The 16,778-nt window shown below is 43.0% G+C and overlaps 1 protein-coding gene across 1 annotated transcript; it reads right to left on the bottom strand.

Annotated features, from left to right (window-relative positions):
• Positions 1-2,534: 2,534 nt before the first annotated feature.
• On the bottom strand, positions 2,535-16,593 carry LOC311502407 (lissencephaly-1 homolog A-like). The gene is made up of 11 exons (XM_084564617.1): positions 15,624-16,593; positions 9,657-9,979; positions 8,417-8,501; positions 8,234-8,308; positions 7,810-8,016; positions 5,824-5,992; positions 5,534-5,636; positions 5,121-5,349; positions 4,225-4,326; positions 3,987-4,143; positions 2,535-3,872 (listed from the first exon to the last, which is right to left on the bottom strand). The coding sequence occupies exons 2-11, from the start codon at positions 9,686-9,688 to the stop codon at positions 3,799-3,801; spliced, it is 1,233 nt and encodes a 410-aa protein (XP_084420743.1). The 5' UTR covers positions 9,689-9,979; positions 15,624-16,593; the 3' UTR covers positions 2,535-3,798.
• Between the last annotated feature and the right edge of the window lie 185 nt (positions 16,594-16,778).

Below are 16,778 nucleotides of genomic sequence, written 5' to 3'. Positions count from 1 at the left end.
TACACCCACTTACTAGTTCATTAGGTACACTAGTTAAAATGTTTACATTCTAATATAACAGTCCTGCAGTAAATCTTAGCTACAAGAAGGTTATGGTATTCAACGTAACTGGAAGCTGTTGATTCAACTGGGTTTTAATTTTGGAAATTTGGTTTGTAGTACTGTTGAACGGTGTGGTGTCGTAATGTCATGTTTCTGTTGTTTTGACGACCCCAATACATCCTCCAAAAAGACCATGACGGCTGAATCACCTCATTTCTTTAGCTGTTACAACATAAACTGAACATTATATCAGTCATGAGGGGGGGATTCGGTGCAGGACTGTTGTATTAGAATGCATTTGTATTCTCTAGTGTACCTAATGTTTTGGCAAGTGAGTGTAAATATGTATTTAAGCCCAAACTATTTAATAATAATGATCCAAACTGAAACTCAACATTCAGCATCTTAGAGAACGACTGTTATTATCATTTGATAGTGATCACCGTTAGTTTCATCAGCTGTCATGAACATGTGAACTGATATTTAAATATAATCAGATTCTGGATTAATCTGTGATGAACATTAATTTCCAACAATAAGAGTCGAGCAAATATTTCTTGGTGTAACTCTGAGAAGACAACCGAAAACCAACTCACATGCTTCACCTCTGCTGCCTCTCTTAAAAACCAATATGTTCAAGTTTATTATAGTGTCCATGACAATCATGTGACCACTGCTTACTGGTACAGGGTGCAGGGAAGCGTCTCATTTTTTCCTTATAGGGACAGGAACCTCTCAAATCCTGCTGCCACTAGAGAGCGCCACATCCTCTAGATTTAGAAACAGTTTGACTCGAGCTGCTCCAGACATCCTCACCGGTCTCCCCAGGCTTTGCAGGGATTACAAACGCTGGTCACGTGAACCATATTGAGACTCATGTAAGCTATACAGTGGGTGACACACAAACCCATATATATATTAACCTGCAGCTGTCTGTGCCCCAGTCTGCACTTGAAATGTTAGAATTTCACGACACAGGTCGGTCTGCAGAAGATAAGTTCAGAATTTAATTGTTCAGTCCTCTCCTGAGACAATCAATACTGCAGCATCTGACAGCACCGTTGCATCCACCGACCTTGAAACCTCTCAGCACCTCCTTATTGCTCCAGCTTATTTGAATCAATACCAGGTTTATAACTCTCTGCAGCTCCTTTTACTTTCTCTCTGTGAATCAACAGTCATGCCGGGGAGGGGAAATGGTTGACCTAGAAGCAATATAAATGAGAAGTGTTTTATCTACCGTTTGGATGTCTTCAGCGTGCACTGGGGAGAAAGCGTGCACAAGGCCTTAGAGAGAGGAGGCGGCGGGCGGATGTAGGCCAATGTTTCTACTCCAGTGCTTCAGATGAGAAACAGGAGTTTCATATTAAGACAGGTTTTATTTCATTTTCTCAAAGTCCTATTAAACCACATCTCCTGTCTAACGTGCCGCGTCCCTGTTATTGCCCTTTTTTACGACGTGAACTTTGTGCCGTAATCACGTTCCTCTTCCGCATCTGCACCCGTCCTTGCACTTTACCTCGCCGCCGCCACCACTCCATGCTCCTTTGCCCCGCCAGGCCTGCAGGACGGAGCAAGGTGTGGTGGCTGCTCTCACCGTCCTGGCAACTGTTGCCAAGATACCGCAGAGCACAGAGGAAAGAATAATTGCCGTGTGGGTGAGTGAGCAGGCGTGTGCGTGAACACAGGAGTAGGCTGAGGGTGCCATACATAATTGATAAGGGGGCCTGAACTGTCCCTGCTGTCTCATGAAGTCTTTGCCTCTCCAGTCTGGATGCAGTGTGACTTGTACAGAGCTGTACCTGAGGAATAAATGTCAGAATCCAAATTCTCCTTCCTCCTCTTTACAAAAACCCCAGAATATCAAAGTGTTTCTCCTCCGTCTGCATCAGTTATCATTCAGTGTGTGACCAACGCTCAGATGGAAGACACCCGAAGCTGCTACGAGGCGATAGTGTTGCACCAGACCGACATCTTTGCAGCAGAGCCCGATAGTTATGCATAAATAATATTTTGTGTCTAGAGCAGAAGTTTTTCCCAGTGTCTGTCTAGTGACCCATTTCTTTCCAAACACTTCAGTCTGATGGTCTGAAGTTATCAGACTCGGCGTTTGATTCACCGTTCTCCAAGAACACAAAATTTAACCAAGTCGTACTTTCCAACGCCAGCATTTAGTGTTAACCGTCACAGCCAAATAGTTTTCCACGGTGGCACTGATTAAAAGGTTTAGCACGCTAACTTACATTAGCCTCGTGTCAAACCAAATTAAATGCTTCCTCATCATTAGAAGAGAATTGCCACACTAGCATATGTTTCTTCACACTCTGGAGAAAAGGACAAAGAGCAGCACAACACGACTGGCCTGATTGTGCTACGTTCACACCTGTGCTCCTCACAAGAGCTAAATTTAATAACATTACTTAGGAATGAGCCTCACTACAAAAGGTTCGGGGCAGTAAATCCCGTCCGACTCTCCTTCCCTCAAAGAAACCACACAGGCGGCTGTTATATTTACAGAATTTTATTTCATTATGTTGCAAACAATGACATCCAGATATATTGATACACAACTTTTACTGTGCGTGTATGTGCATTTTGTGAGTGTATGTGTGTGTGTAGAGAGAGCAGTGAGAGACCACAGAAAGCAGAATGAAAATCCCGTGTGAGGGAGCCCTCAGTGGGGTAACAAGGCAGAGATAGCGAGCGAAGAGGGCACAGGGCGATTCTCTGGGGCGACATACATACACGCGCACACACACACACACACAAACCTCATAAATGGTGAGCCGACTTTTTCCTCTGTAAAACACACTTTTGTTATGGGATGTGTGCCTGTGCTCTCAGCAGCTTATGGATCATTAAGGTCCTGTGAGTGTCTACTAGAAAAGCAAGTTTGTTAAAAGAGATGAAGTAGAATGAATGAACACAGTGGGTGAGAAGCTTTGCCTCCTCTCTCTTCTCCGACCGTTAGATCAGAGACAGTGGAGAGATTCTCCTGTCGTAACGTACAAACGCGCGCGCACACACACACACACACACACACACACACACACAACGTATACACACGTACACGTGCACTCGCCCACGAAACCTCATGTGATTCGACTAGGGAGCTGCGTCCTTCGTCTGCTTGTTATCGTCTTCTCCTGGACAGCTTCCACTTTCTTACTTTCCTCGCACCGTCTCTATCACCAGCCACGCAGTGACAGACCACAACAATGGAGGCATGGAGTTAAACAAAACTAAACAAAAACCTAAAACCCCCTTCAACGAGGGGGCGCCGTTTCCGTGCACTGTCAGTTAACCAGAATTCGCCTGCGCCAGCACACAAAGATATTTACCCTTTGACCCGACGGGAAGTCATGACGACAGTATGCAAATTTAACAGTATAGAATATTTTTTTTTCTCGTTGGATTCACCATGCAAGGATACTTCTTATCTTTTTGAGTGTGTTTATGTGTCAGAGATTGCGTGACATTTATTAAGCGTACCCTACATCCAGAATAATTTACACAAAAGGACAATAGTCATCTTAATAGGGCTGGACCAATGTAGGGGAGAAGGTAAGGAGAGGGGAGCGAGGAAAAGGGACGGGGGAGATAAAGCGCCTTGGTCGACTATGGTTTGGAGTGCGAGAGGTGAGGGGCTGGACTCGGGGGTCAGGGCAGGGGGAAGAGGAAATGGAGGGGTAGGGTGGGGCTTTAGGGCTGCTGCTTTTGGAGCTGGGAACGGGTGGGCAGGAGACGGAGGCAGTCTCAGCGGCACTCCCAGACTTTGACTGTCTGATCGACACTGCCCGTCACCACATAGGGAGCGGTCTTGTGGAAATCTGCAAGAGAGGAAAGTATTTGTTGAGGGACGTGCAACAAGTTCACCATTAAGCCTAAATAATCTGAAGCTTGTGTCAAGGTTCAAGATGCTAAATGAATAAACAGCGCCTCACCCAGAGAGGTAACAAAGTGTTCATGGGCACTCAAGGTCTTCATGCAGCGTTTGTTCTTGTAGTCCCAGATCCTGATGGTTTTGTCATCGGCACAGCTCACTATGAATCGTCCTCCAGGATGAAACAATATCCCACGCACCCAGTTGTCATGTCCCACCTAAAACCACAGCACCGATTACCCACCACACCCCTCGCTCACACGCAGCGACACAGAAAACTGTCATTTGTTAATACTCACCAGAGTCATAAGGCAGATCCCAATGCTGACGTCCCACATCTTAATCGTTTTATCTCTGGAGCCAGAGAGGAGGAAGGGGCCAGGCTTTCCACTCTTCTTACTCTGCAAGACAGCCATACGAGGAAGACGTGACACAGTGCGGTGACATCCAACACAAGCAAAGTCTGTTATGACAGAGATGTTTTCTTAGATACGAAGCAACAACTTACAGCCACAGTGCCAGAATAACTGCAGCTAGGATAAAGGTGTTTATCTAAATATGGATAAAAAGCTAAAGGGGTTCTCGTCAGCTTGAGATACGGTTTGTATTTACTGCACGTTAACAAATGAGCATGCTAACATATTAAACTACAACAGCAACCACGTCATCTGCTGAACATCAGCATGTTAGTGTCGTCACTGTCTGATGACTGAGCCTCTGGGGGCAACACTGAATGTGTCAGAGCTTTCGTTTTAGCCGCCAGATATCCAGATAATGGATCGTCAAGTGAAGACTACACACATCTACAATCCTGACTAGCAGAAGCAAAAATGTAGCTTGAAAAGACCAGACCGTTCATACTCATTGAAGAGTTTAAAACCCACTACACAGATTGTCTTTGCTCTCTACACAAACAGAGGCAACCAAAGCATACTGTTTCTTGCCCACAGATGCTGCACATTCAAATCCAATTCTCTGTGTATTGCAAATTATGCACAGCCTCACAGAGCTAGCATGTCTGCACACTCAGCTATAAACATGTCATGCTCTGTTTTCAGCAAATAATTATATAAATAATCCAGACAACAATTCAAAAGACTGCCTCCTCTATAAACAACTCCGCGACACCCTGCAGCTGAAACATACCTAACAGTCGCTGGAGGTAAATATTAGATCCTGCAGCCGCCATATTTACCTCTGAGCCTGTAGCCTCCAGGATGGTGGGGTGAGCGCTGTCAGGGGCCCAGGCGATGCACTCTACCACGTGTTCATGTTCCCGCAGCTCAGCTTTACACTCCTTCGAGGCGACCACCCAGACGCGCACCGTCTGGTCGTTGGAGCAGCTGGCGATCAACGAGCCGTCCTGGTTGGGACGCACCATCCTCACCCACTCCCTGTGGCCAGTAAATGTCTTCACACAGTACCTGCAGATAGAAATAATCTAGGTTAACTTGGAAAACAGTTTTAGCATAAATTTATTGCAACTATTGTGTTACTATGACATAATTAGAACAAATAATGAAAATAGTACACGTAGAAAACAACAAATTATAGTCTCTATGAGAGCCTGAGGCAAAGACGGCTCAAACAAGAGTCCCCCATGCTTACCCAGTAGCCACCTCCCACATCTTCATGGTCTTGTCTCTGGAGGCAGACACTATGTGGTCACCGTTTGGCATGATGGCTACAGACGACACATTGTGATCGTGGCCTGGATGACACAGTCAAGAGTTTATTAGTTGCGTAACCTCTTTGAAGTGATCTTAATTTTTTTTTTTAAACTATCAATCAAGACGTGTGCCAACAAGTATCCAGACACCGTTCTATTTATACATCAGCTTGTATATAGCAACGGTTATTGTTTAGCCATTGTTTTTATTTCCGTAAATGTGTCTTACCATGCATTGTTCGGATGCACTCAAACCCCTGAAAGTCCCAGAGTTTGATGCTCATGTCAGCTGAACATGAAGCCAGCAGCTTTCCCGTCTGGTCAAAGGAGATGTCCTGCACAGAGTCCGTGTGGCCTTTGAGGGTTCGCTCAAAGTCTCCTGCCTCGTAGTCCCACACCTGCCAAACACAGACGAGGGTCGGTGAGACGATTAAGTATTCACAATTTAGAAACATACATACAGGGTTCCCACTCCTGACCTGAAATTATTTTCCAGGACTTTTCCAGGACATTTTTTCAGCTGCTACAGAGACAAGTTATCATGTCATACACCAATACATTCCCCGCTCATTCTTTGGAATGATACTAGTGACACTGGCACTTTTCAATTTACCGTAGTCCCGAGTTTTGTCTAAAGGCGCGGGGTCTGAAAAGTCACTAAAGCCAGAAACTCTCTGCTAAAGCTAGCGACAAAATCAAATTTGATTTGCTGGTAGTGTCACGTGGGGGCGCTGGCTAGAGGCAGAGAAGCTCTGTGCCTTATGTTGCCCAGAAGACATCCATGCGCATAACTTTTAACCCGTATGCATTCAGGATAAATAATTTTCCAGGATAACTTAATAATTTCCAGGACATTTGACCTTTTTTCTCATTTTCCATATGTTTTCCATGACTGGAAAATTGGTCAATCATTTTCCAGGTTTTCCAGGTTTTCCAGGACGCGTGGGAACCCTGACATAGATAACAGATGTTAACTTGACCTGACAAGACCGGTTAAATTGTCATCAATGAGTAGGAGCATGGCTGCATGATACACAATAGGTTTTCACACTATATTCAAATATTAAGACTTGACTCCTTGCCATTGAATCCAAAGTATAAAAATCAAGCAATGTGCCGACACTGTTTAGTTGTTTAATCAATAAAAACGTCCTGAAACAAACAAAGACGGGCGGGTTGAACGAGAAACCCATTTGAATTTTTTTTTTTCCAAGGTGCTGTGCTCTGGGAGTGTTGCCTCTGACAACACAAGCATCAGCCCATCGCCACATAGATGAGCAGTGACAAAGCAGAAAAAAGAAAGAGTGAGGAGGAGAGGAAGAGAAGCAGGGAGGGAGGAGAATAAATGGGGGAGGGGGGGAGGAGGAGGGGGGGGGGTGCTTGAGCAGAAGCACAGAGGATAAAAAGAGAGAGAGAGCAGCCTCAGATCCGCAGTACAGCTTTGATCTAAAGGGTCAGAGCTGCAGAGGCTACGCTGTGCTGTGCTGTGCTGCAACGCTCCTTGATTTTGCTTATAAGATGCTGCAGCACACAGTCAACACTGTGCTTTAATATTCCCGTTAAGAGACCACACATTCAAAGTGGTACTCACTTCAGATAAGACAAAGATATTAGGCTAAAGCATGTCCACATAAGAAAGGAGCACTGGCATCACGAGTGGCACACATGGGAGCCTGTGATGGAAAAATGAATGCATAATTTATCTGTATGATTCTAATATTGCATGCTGTTTGAATCCTGTTTATATGCCGGATGCATGCTTTATCTGCTGTCTTCTGTCCCATCTCCTGATCTCAAGTCTCTCTACCCAGCCAACCTCAAGCATATGAGCCAGGTCCTGCTCAAGGTTTCTTCTTGTGTAGAGCTTGCCTCAGTGGTAAGATGCTCTGGATGCTCTAAAGCAGCGTCTTTAGATAATCTGGACTGTATTTGACGCTACGTGAATAAAACTGATTGACTTTGATACCCAACACAGGTAAAACATTATTCAGTCGGTCAGGTTTACACCGTGGAAAACATTTCTCCCCGAACATTTAAACACCTCTTACCATTTTCCCTACTGTACTATGATACAGACTCTAATCTCACACAAAAGCCCCCAAAATAAACCATTTTATATCAACTGTGTTAGAAGTGTTGATGCAACTCTAAGGGTATTTTTGTTGTTCCACCACTGACATTAAGATGCAACACGTTCAGAAACACACACACGCACCTTGATGGTAGCGTCCTCCGAGGCTGTGACCATGACAGAAAACACAGGATGGAATATGACACGCGTGACCGGAGCACGGTGCCCACTCAGGGCGTATCTCTCCGGTGGACGGGGGATCCACTCCTTGGGGTCTCTCTTCTGACCCACAGGTCCTCCGTGCGTCATCTCCTCCTTCGCCTCATTCAGCTTCGACTCCAACTCCATCACCTGAAGACGGCAAACCGAGGACCAAAGAAGTCAGAAGTTAAGTTTTCCAAATACAAAAAAAAAAAATAGATTAAGCACCAGAAAGCTGCTAAAATCAAACTTCCTTTGCCACTTAGATAAGAATAGGTTTTCTCATTGTACATGGACACTAACAAGATTATCCTGTGCAATATACAGCTCATATAAAAGAATCTGAAAGCATGCTGACATTACTTACCTTCTTCTGTAATCTGATAACCGAGGTCCATTTCTTTTCCAAAAGCCCTGCATACTTCTTATCTACCTCTTCATTCTGTGACCAAAGAAAAGACACCGACACTGAGAAAAGGATTCCTCTGTGTAACAAGATATGTACAGTTATTTGTGATGTACAAAGTTGTATGCATCCGTTTCTCCTTACCATATCTATCTCTGCTTCTTTCTTGAAGGTGGAATAGGCCTCCTCATAACCATTGGAACGAAGATAGTCGGCTATAGCGCGGTTTCTGAGGAAAAAGCGAAATAAAATTATTTTATCAAACGTTATATACACTCATTGGCAACGGACGGTGGCCAACTTCCGTGATTATTTCATAAACTAATAACATCGAGTCAAAGTGATGATGAATATTTGCTCCACCTTAACATAAATGCATGTTCCTCCTTAAAAGAGAGGAGACCACACCCTGTCCAACAGACGGGAGCAAGGGGCTTCAAGTTTCACAGTTCCACCTTAAATGTCGAGTCAACGCGAGCCGAGCGCCACAAGAAATCATAACCCTTCATTGAGGAAAACAAAACGTTAAGGGGCCGAATCAATGGGAAATTGTGTTTTGTGCTGCTATGGAAACCAAAGAGAGCTCGCTCGCTCGCTCGCTCGCCACAAAGGGAGCACTGAACACACCGAGCATTGCATGGCGACGCAAAACCTCACACACACAGTTATATAAATGAGTGGAACAGCTCTTTTATGAGATGATGGGTGAATATTTCATGAGTAACGGCACTAAATTTAGGCTTCAGCTTTAAGGCCTACTCTGAACGGCTGATAACTGTTACCCTGATACAACAGTTTGTTATAGACTTTCTAAATATTAGGCCAATGCACGCAGCAGGATTTCTACAGATCCATCACAATTAACCCTTTTTTCAATTCCTCAGAACACAAACAGCCCCGATCGTCTCGACACATAAAGGCAACGCCGCCGTTATATGATTAGAAATGTGCTATTTGGGGTTTTTGTGCTGTACGATCAGCCAGGCAGTAACGACTGCTCACATTAACCAGCCATCACTTTGCTAAGTTGTCCTTCCTTACCCATCCCCCCTCGCTCTCCTTGCCCCCGTCATGTGGGTTATGAAATATTCACTAAGCAGCTATCGCGTGAAGCACCTTGAAGCTTACATCTCTCCGCTGATTACACACTCCTGTAAAGGAATGCACTTTATCTTCTCACATGTGCATTAACATCTTCTGCGTGACTTATAAATATGTGACGCACGTCTGTTCTTGTGGACAAACTTCGAGGTACTGCTGCACGTAAACGGACTTTAATGCAAACACTTCTCTTCACAAGCGCTCGGCGTGTTAGTCTACATGTCTATTCTTGTTTGCATGTGTAATGAACCTGGATTCCCATGTTTATATCAGGGCCACTCACAGTTCATCTCTTTGTCTCTGCGACAGCACCATGGCGGCGGCTGCTGCTCTCTCCCTCTCGGGGAGGTGAGGATGAGGTGACACGGGGCGGGGGCGGAGGGGGGGGGGGGAGTAGTTTGGCTGGGAATGTGGCACGGAGGCGTCCGGGGTCCCTCGGTGGTGTTTAGCCTTCAGTGGTGGCACAAAAAAAAAAAAAAAAAAAAAAAGAGCGCCACGCGGAGGGAGGTGACGTGTAGTTACAGCTGTCAAGCAAATGTCAGGACGAGGCTCCGCGAGTGTTCACAGTGGACAGAATCTCGTTCACAAATCAGACGAGCCCATCACCTGATAAAGAGAAGAGAAGACAGAAAGAAGTGGGTTAAAAACAGGCAAACAAATACATATATATATATATATTCTGGCACTTAAGAAGAACTAACTACAAAACGAGCTATAAAATTACTCAAGAAGACACATAACTTGTTTGACATACGGAGAGAAGCAAGGAACTAACCAAGGCTGGGAGGTAAAAACAAAAATAACACCCTTAGAGTTCTCTTTGTCATCGTCCTGTTTATTTATGTACTTATATGCAAACATTTCTAAACCCATCACTTCTGCCTCATTACATTAATTACTACACACCATGAGGAAATAATACGGTTTACAGCGATTTATAATCAGACTAACAACTCTATACCCTCTAGTCCACTCCTGCTGAACCTCTGACTATTACACAACATCATATTTTAAAAGGAAGATTAAGCTCAGATAATTGCACTGATATTACCTGTTTGACTTTGTACCAATTATCTAATCAAAGACGTAATGACTCAGAGAAATGCTGACTTGCAGTGTGAACCTTATTTTCCTTGTTCGCGGTTTTAATCTGAATTTGGTACGGACGCACAAAAGAGAACAGATAAACACTGACAAATCAGAACGCAACTCTCAGTGATTGGACGCTAATAAGACGATCCACTTCTTGAGCTTCAACACGACGGCACCTGGGGTCACAATAGCACTAAAGCTGCTTAGCGGCTAGACCAGACAGGCTAGAGTCTGTATGTGTGTGTGTTTCTAAGTGTTAGAGACCACAGGTCCTCCTTATAGCTGACTGTGCAATGTTAAAATAAAAAAACAAGGGGGACTGGACGGTAGCTAACAGGATTAACTCCAGACACAGAGAGAGAGGACTTCAACAGCATGCTGCTCTAGTCTGGTGCATTGTTCTTCACAAACCAGACCGCTTCAAGAAAATAAACAGCATAAACATGATGCTCCACTGGAAACCAGTTATAACATTTTTTTTCAACATATCTACTTTATTATTCTCTTACAGAGGAAACATGGTAACGACAACGGCGGCAAAAGCTTTTCACATGGGACAAGAACTTTCTGAAAACATGATGAGTGACCGACTGGACAGGATAGAAAAGATTTGACCGAACGGGCCGACCGTTACGTAACCCAGACTGTCTCTAGCTTTTCTCACCTGCCTCAGATTCCCGAACGTCATCAGCAACAGTGACACACGGGTAAAGAACTGAGCTAAATAAACAAGTGACACATTGACGTCTGGTTTCAGTCCCTAAAAAAAAAAAAAAAAAACGGTATTTAAAAGTTTTGCAAGCGTCCTTTCAGTTATCACTTCGTGCTGAACACAGGGAACATGGTGACAGTCGTAAATAAAGAAAAAAGGGGTCAAGGTCCCGTCTATGAATAAGGCTTATCAAACAGAAATAATGCACAGAGTATTTGATTACAACCTCCTGTGCGATTGTCTCAGCATGTTTCCATTTCTTTTAAATGCAACGACTGCTTTCAATAAATCTGTTAATCTATAAAAAAAATAAATAAATAAGGTTACCCACAGTTAGGCTTGGGTATCGAGTATCGAGAAATCGATTGGAACCGGGACCAGCTTTGCGATTTTCCCGTTCAAAAGTTTAATTTTCGATTCCCAGTCCGCCGACCGGAAGAAGAAACCGCTGAACACCAACGAAGAAGCGTCCACCGGAAGTGTTGGCTTAACCGAATGTCTATGGCAAAAAATCTCGGCAAAATGCAACATTTGCGACAAGATTGTTTCGTGCATAGGAGGGTGCACGTCGAACATGATAAAGCACCTCCGAGTTCATGGAGTAGAAATAAATGTGTGCCCCGTCTTTGACGCGCTGCGCCGACCGTCCTCCGCCGGCCTCTGCCTACCGTCCTCCGCTGCATCCGGTAAGTAAAACAATACATATACATTCAATAATATGTCTTGCGCCAACATTGAGGCAGCTAACAAATTAGCCCACGTACTATAGAGTTCATAAAAAGGAAAAAGTTCATAGAATTAAAATAGATGGAGAAGGTCAGACTATTTCCTTCAGAAAGACCGTTGGCTAGCTAGCTCGTTTAAAATATCCTAAACTTTTTTTTTGACCCTGCCTCTTAAAAGAATCGGAATCGAGAATCGTTAGGAACCGGAATCGAAACAAGGAATCGGAATCGGAATCGTTCAAATTCAAACGATACCCAACCCTACTCACAGTAGGGGAAAGCCAAGAAGCTGTATCTCTTCATGAGTGGACAGACGCACCTCTGGTCAGTTCCTAATGAACTCATACAATGAAATAACTTATCATCCGCCCATGAAGTCACAAATCCCCCCCCCACTCATGAATACGCCTTCTGACAACTTTACAGATTACGTAGTCATGAGTTTGGCTTTGAGAGATTGTATTAGTATTTAAGTCATTTATCAGGCGACGATGTAATGCTCCATTTTTCTACTTTTATCTCGTAAATGGAACATCTTTTGGATTTTGGGCTGTAAATCCATACAACACTGGTCAATGTTCATTCTTTTCTGACAATTTCTGAACCTACACACTCAAAATGCGAAAAATAAACTGTTTAATGAACGAATCAAATGATAAATAATCTCACATTTGAGCCTTAACTTACCTACAAAGAGAAGGCTGCATTACAAACTGGTCAGATAATGAAAACAACATGCTAACTATCTCATTTCAAGAAAGTCTGCGCTCCAAGAACCACCAGACTAAAGTAGCATTCATACATTCAAACAACCACAGCAGAGTTTTAAGTAATTAATAATATATATATATATATATATTTTTTTTTTAAGTTATTCTTATTGTCCTGTTTTTCAAAAATAGACCATCCATAAAAGGTATGGCCTAGATGCAGTGAAAATATATCAGAGGGCTCATTTTGATATGTTTGTTCATGACACCATCCTACACTATGACCAGGCTGAAACAAAGGAGAACAGACTATTCTCTGTTCTCCTTTTTCTTCAATACATTATTTAATACAGTGTTCAATTTCTGTGTTTGAATGCGTTGTGCAACCGAGGAATTACTGTCATATTCTCTGGTCAGTTAAGGACAAAGACTGACAAAGATATTGAAAGTAAAGATCCAGGCCAGCTGCAGACGGAGAAAGATCAAATGATTTCAATCAACTAAGTTTGAAGGTAAGCCACGTGATTCTTTTTCCAGTTATTTAACGTGATTCTGTGATAGAGGTTTCAATTGTTTTTTATTATCCATTATTATTTTTCAATAATGCTGCATCACGGTTGGTTAGCCAAACAATGTGACGAGCTACACGCGTCCATGTGGTGATCGGTGATGAGGCCGTACGCAGAACGACGGTCGTAATTTATTTAGCTGCCAGTGAAGACGACAGACGTCACCAGAAGATGGAGCAGCCTCCTGTCGCTGTGCAGCCACACACACACACACACAATCACAACTATAACGCTCCTCCTCTTGCTCATACAAGAAGTACAATATCAGACTGTGACATTAGTTTTACAACAGATTTACGTTCACTGAAAAAAGAAAAATATACGTGCCTCCATGAAATCAGCATTTAATTGCATCCTTCTCCAAAACTATGCAGATATCTTTTTGTACATTTAATTTTCTAGCATCTACCAAGCTCTCACATTGGATGTTTGCCCCTACTTGTCGACTATGAATCGCTGCTTCCCTTGTTTCATACGATTTAAAACTAAATACCTTCAGACACATTGACTGCAGTCAGTTTTTGGTTATGGTAACGTAAGTGCACATAATAATAATCAATCATTAGTTTAGTAAAAACAAAAAAATAAGGAAACAAGGTGCATCACAGTTTCCAAGATCAGTCCACAACATTCAGATCACAACGTCAAAGCATAAAAGCCAAAAAAATAATTAGCAAACCTTCCCTTTGAGGATGTCGGGACAAGAGGATTGTCATTCTTGATTATTTACTTAAACGATCAATAAAAAGAAATGATTCTATGTGTAGATTATATGTTTTGAAATCAATTTAACAATTGAAAACATGTACATTTCAATACACTGGTGGAGCATGAGGATGAACATCCCCTGACTGATTTTTGTGAGCATATAAAAATGTAAACCAAAACAAAACCAAGAAAATCAAACCATCCATTGGCATTAACTGCGTCTGGATACCACGCTTCCGGTCATCGTGCTCAATTTGTGTCATGCTACTCAGCAATGCCCCTCCTTATGGTTGCCCTTCAGGCCAAACAACTCCGCTGGTGCCAGTACGAACTAACCCAGGACGCAATGTGTGCTTACAAATCAAACACCGTGACAAATCATTGTTTTATTTGACTTACAATCCATGATACGACTACATTTTGGTTTGATTTTAGTCGAATACATTGAATTCAAAACTTAACAAGACTCAAAACATGTCTTATCAATGTCCATAGTCAAGGAGTGGATCTTAAAACCTGGTACAGCTTTGATTTTAGGTTTATGTGTAGTCGTTTGATGCTGGACTGAAAAAGTTAGAACATGAAATATCTTTACAACCAGAAAGACCGGCAGCCTATTCTAACATGGACCTTTACATTCAATGCTATGCAAACAGCAGCTACAGGAGAATTAGTAAGCATTTATTTAGTGAAATGCAGTACAGAGGACAGCTCTGTCAATCTGAAATCAAAATATCAGAATATCTGATTACCACAATTTCGTGTTGATCCTTTTTCAGTCTCCACCCTGATTGTTAATTCCTCGAACCTAGCTTGCAGTGAAGCATGAAAACGATCACAATTTCCCCCAAATACAAGCTTCACTGTTTCGGGGAACGTGTCTGAGTTAAAAAAAAATTTTTTTGGCCCGGATGACGTCTTTCTAGGCTTCTGTGGCCACAAGGGCAAAGTTGCAGCAATGGCTCAGCAACGCCCTTTCCAGCTAACGCTAGCTTAGCACGGTAACCGGAGCTGTCAGTTTGAACACACTGGATCCACACCACCACACCGTCACCTTAACAAAAAACACACAAAGGACGTCGCTCTACAGCTAATCAAGATAGCCCCTGTTGAAAATAGAAATGACGGTTACATTTATAGGGGAATGGGATGTGTAACCCAAGTTAGATTAACGTTATAAGGCTACTAGCTGCTCCAAGACAACACTGCATTCGTGTAGCATTATGTACACAAAGTATAAGATTCCCCACAATGAATGCAAGTTGAAGCAATAGTAGACTTGCACCCGGTTGTGAAAAATATGGCAACAAGCTCGCAGCATCTAAGTTAGCTTTAGTCGGCTAACATAAACCACGCTAGCTCATCTTCACTGAACTTCCATAAATAGGCGTAGCTAACGTTAGCCAAATGTCCAGCTGGGGTTCACAACAAGTGCCTCCGTGTTAATCATACATTGACCAAAAAGGGCGGGTTTCGCTTTAAATTCGCAGCTGCATTTAGTGTTGATGAACAACGTCGCAGTGAGATTATTTGCAACGTCCCTTCTCTCCGTCGAAGGTCCCCGGGAACGCCAACTTTGCCACTTAGCTTAGCCTAGCTTAGCGTTCGGCCTCTCCGCCATTTTGAGATCAGAACGGGAAAGCGCAGACACTGCAGGCAATTCGTCGTCAAAATAACAAGTCTTCCTAAGTGCCAAAACAAAAATGCGGACACGCGTAAAACACAGCAACTTACCCGCTGGCTAAAGGCGAGTCTCATATCCACTTGGCTGGTCAAAGCACGAGACGGGAGACCGTGGTTTAGATGTGGTATTATGACTTTTTTTTTTTTTTTTTTTACATCACCCGGCACGGACGGTCAGATTTTTCTCCTCTGGTACCGCCGCATTCGCCCGGCCCCAGCTAACGGTCGCGATTGGATATCGGGAGCGCGCACGTCGAGATGGGCGGTGGCGCGCAACATGGACGTCCCACGCTCTTGCAAATTAAAGGGAAATTGCCCCATTTATATGAATTAGTTGAGTTTATTATTGTCTGCAGCCACGTTTTAATGTGAACATTTATAACTGTAGCCGTGTGGACAACAGGAGGACGGACTAAGGAAATGAATATAATAATGATCATAATGAACAAATCTCTGGAAACTGTAACAGAGTGTGTAATCCTTTTATTGTATGAGTACAGTTACAAACCCACAGCCATAAGCCACATATGAAAAAGTTACACACAAATTGTCACTTAATAATCAAAGTCTAACATCCCATTGTATAGCCTACATAGCCACTGAAGTACCACTAAGTTGACTTGCTCTTTAAAAACATAAAATGTGCAGATGTTCATGTTGTGTGTGTGTGTGTGCATGTTGGATATCGTTTTAATGCAGTTAAATAAAATACACTGTTTCTACTCATTCAAAACAATCAATAGAGATTATTTTAATATCCAGACATGGACAAATCATCAGTTATGTTTTCAGAAATGTTGGTGGCACAAGTGTGAAGCCCAGTGGACACACAGAGCATTGCACGCTGACGTTCAAAAATGCAAGAAGACTGCACTTTTAACACCATTGTTGCTACATTTATAGTCCGAAATATACTGTGCTCGTTTGTGTCTCAAAGATATAGCTTGTATTCATGGATCCCATATGTTCTTTAAACAAAAGCGATATCATGGCACAGATGATCTGCACCTGGATAACCTATACATTGTGTTCACACAAGCAGTTTGTCATCATTTGCCCTTGTTGCTCATTGTTCATGGCCACTGTAGTCCATTCTTCAGTATTATCTGCGGTCTGGAGTTTCCAAGACTTTTTACTTTAATAATAATAATTGACTTTCCAGCTCTTCCACATTTACCTTTTCCTTTCTTTTCAACTCAGCCTTCA

This window comes from Chelon labrosus (assembly GCF_963514085.1).
Source record: "Chelon labrosus genome assembly, chromosome: 17".
NCBI lineage: Eukaryota > Metazoa > Chordata > Actinopteri > Mugiliformes > Mugilidae > Chelon > Chelon labrosus.
This window is presented reverse-complemented; position numbering and strand designations above follow the sequence as displayed.

Coding starts and splice junctions, on each gene's coding strand:
- LOC311502407 (XM_084564617.1), bottom strand. CDS start 9,688: ATGGTGCTGTCGCAGAGACAAAGAGATGAACT. Junction 8,502..9,656: donor CAGAGACAAAGAGATGAACT/GTGAGTGGCCCT, acceptor CTTTTTCCTCAG/AAACCGCGCTATAGCCGACT. Junction 5,350..5,533: donor ATGTGGGAGGTGGCTACTGG/GTAAGCATGGGG, acceptor TTCTATCTGCAG/GTACTGTGTGAAGACATTTA.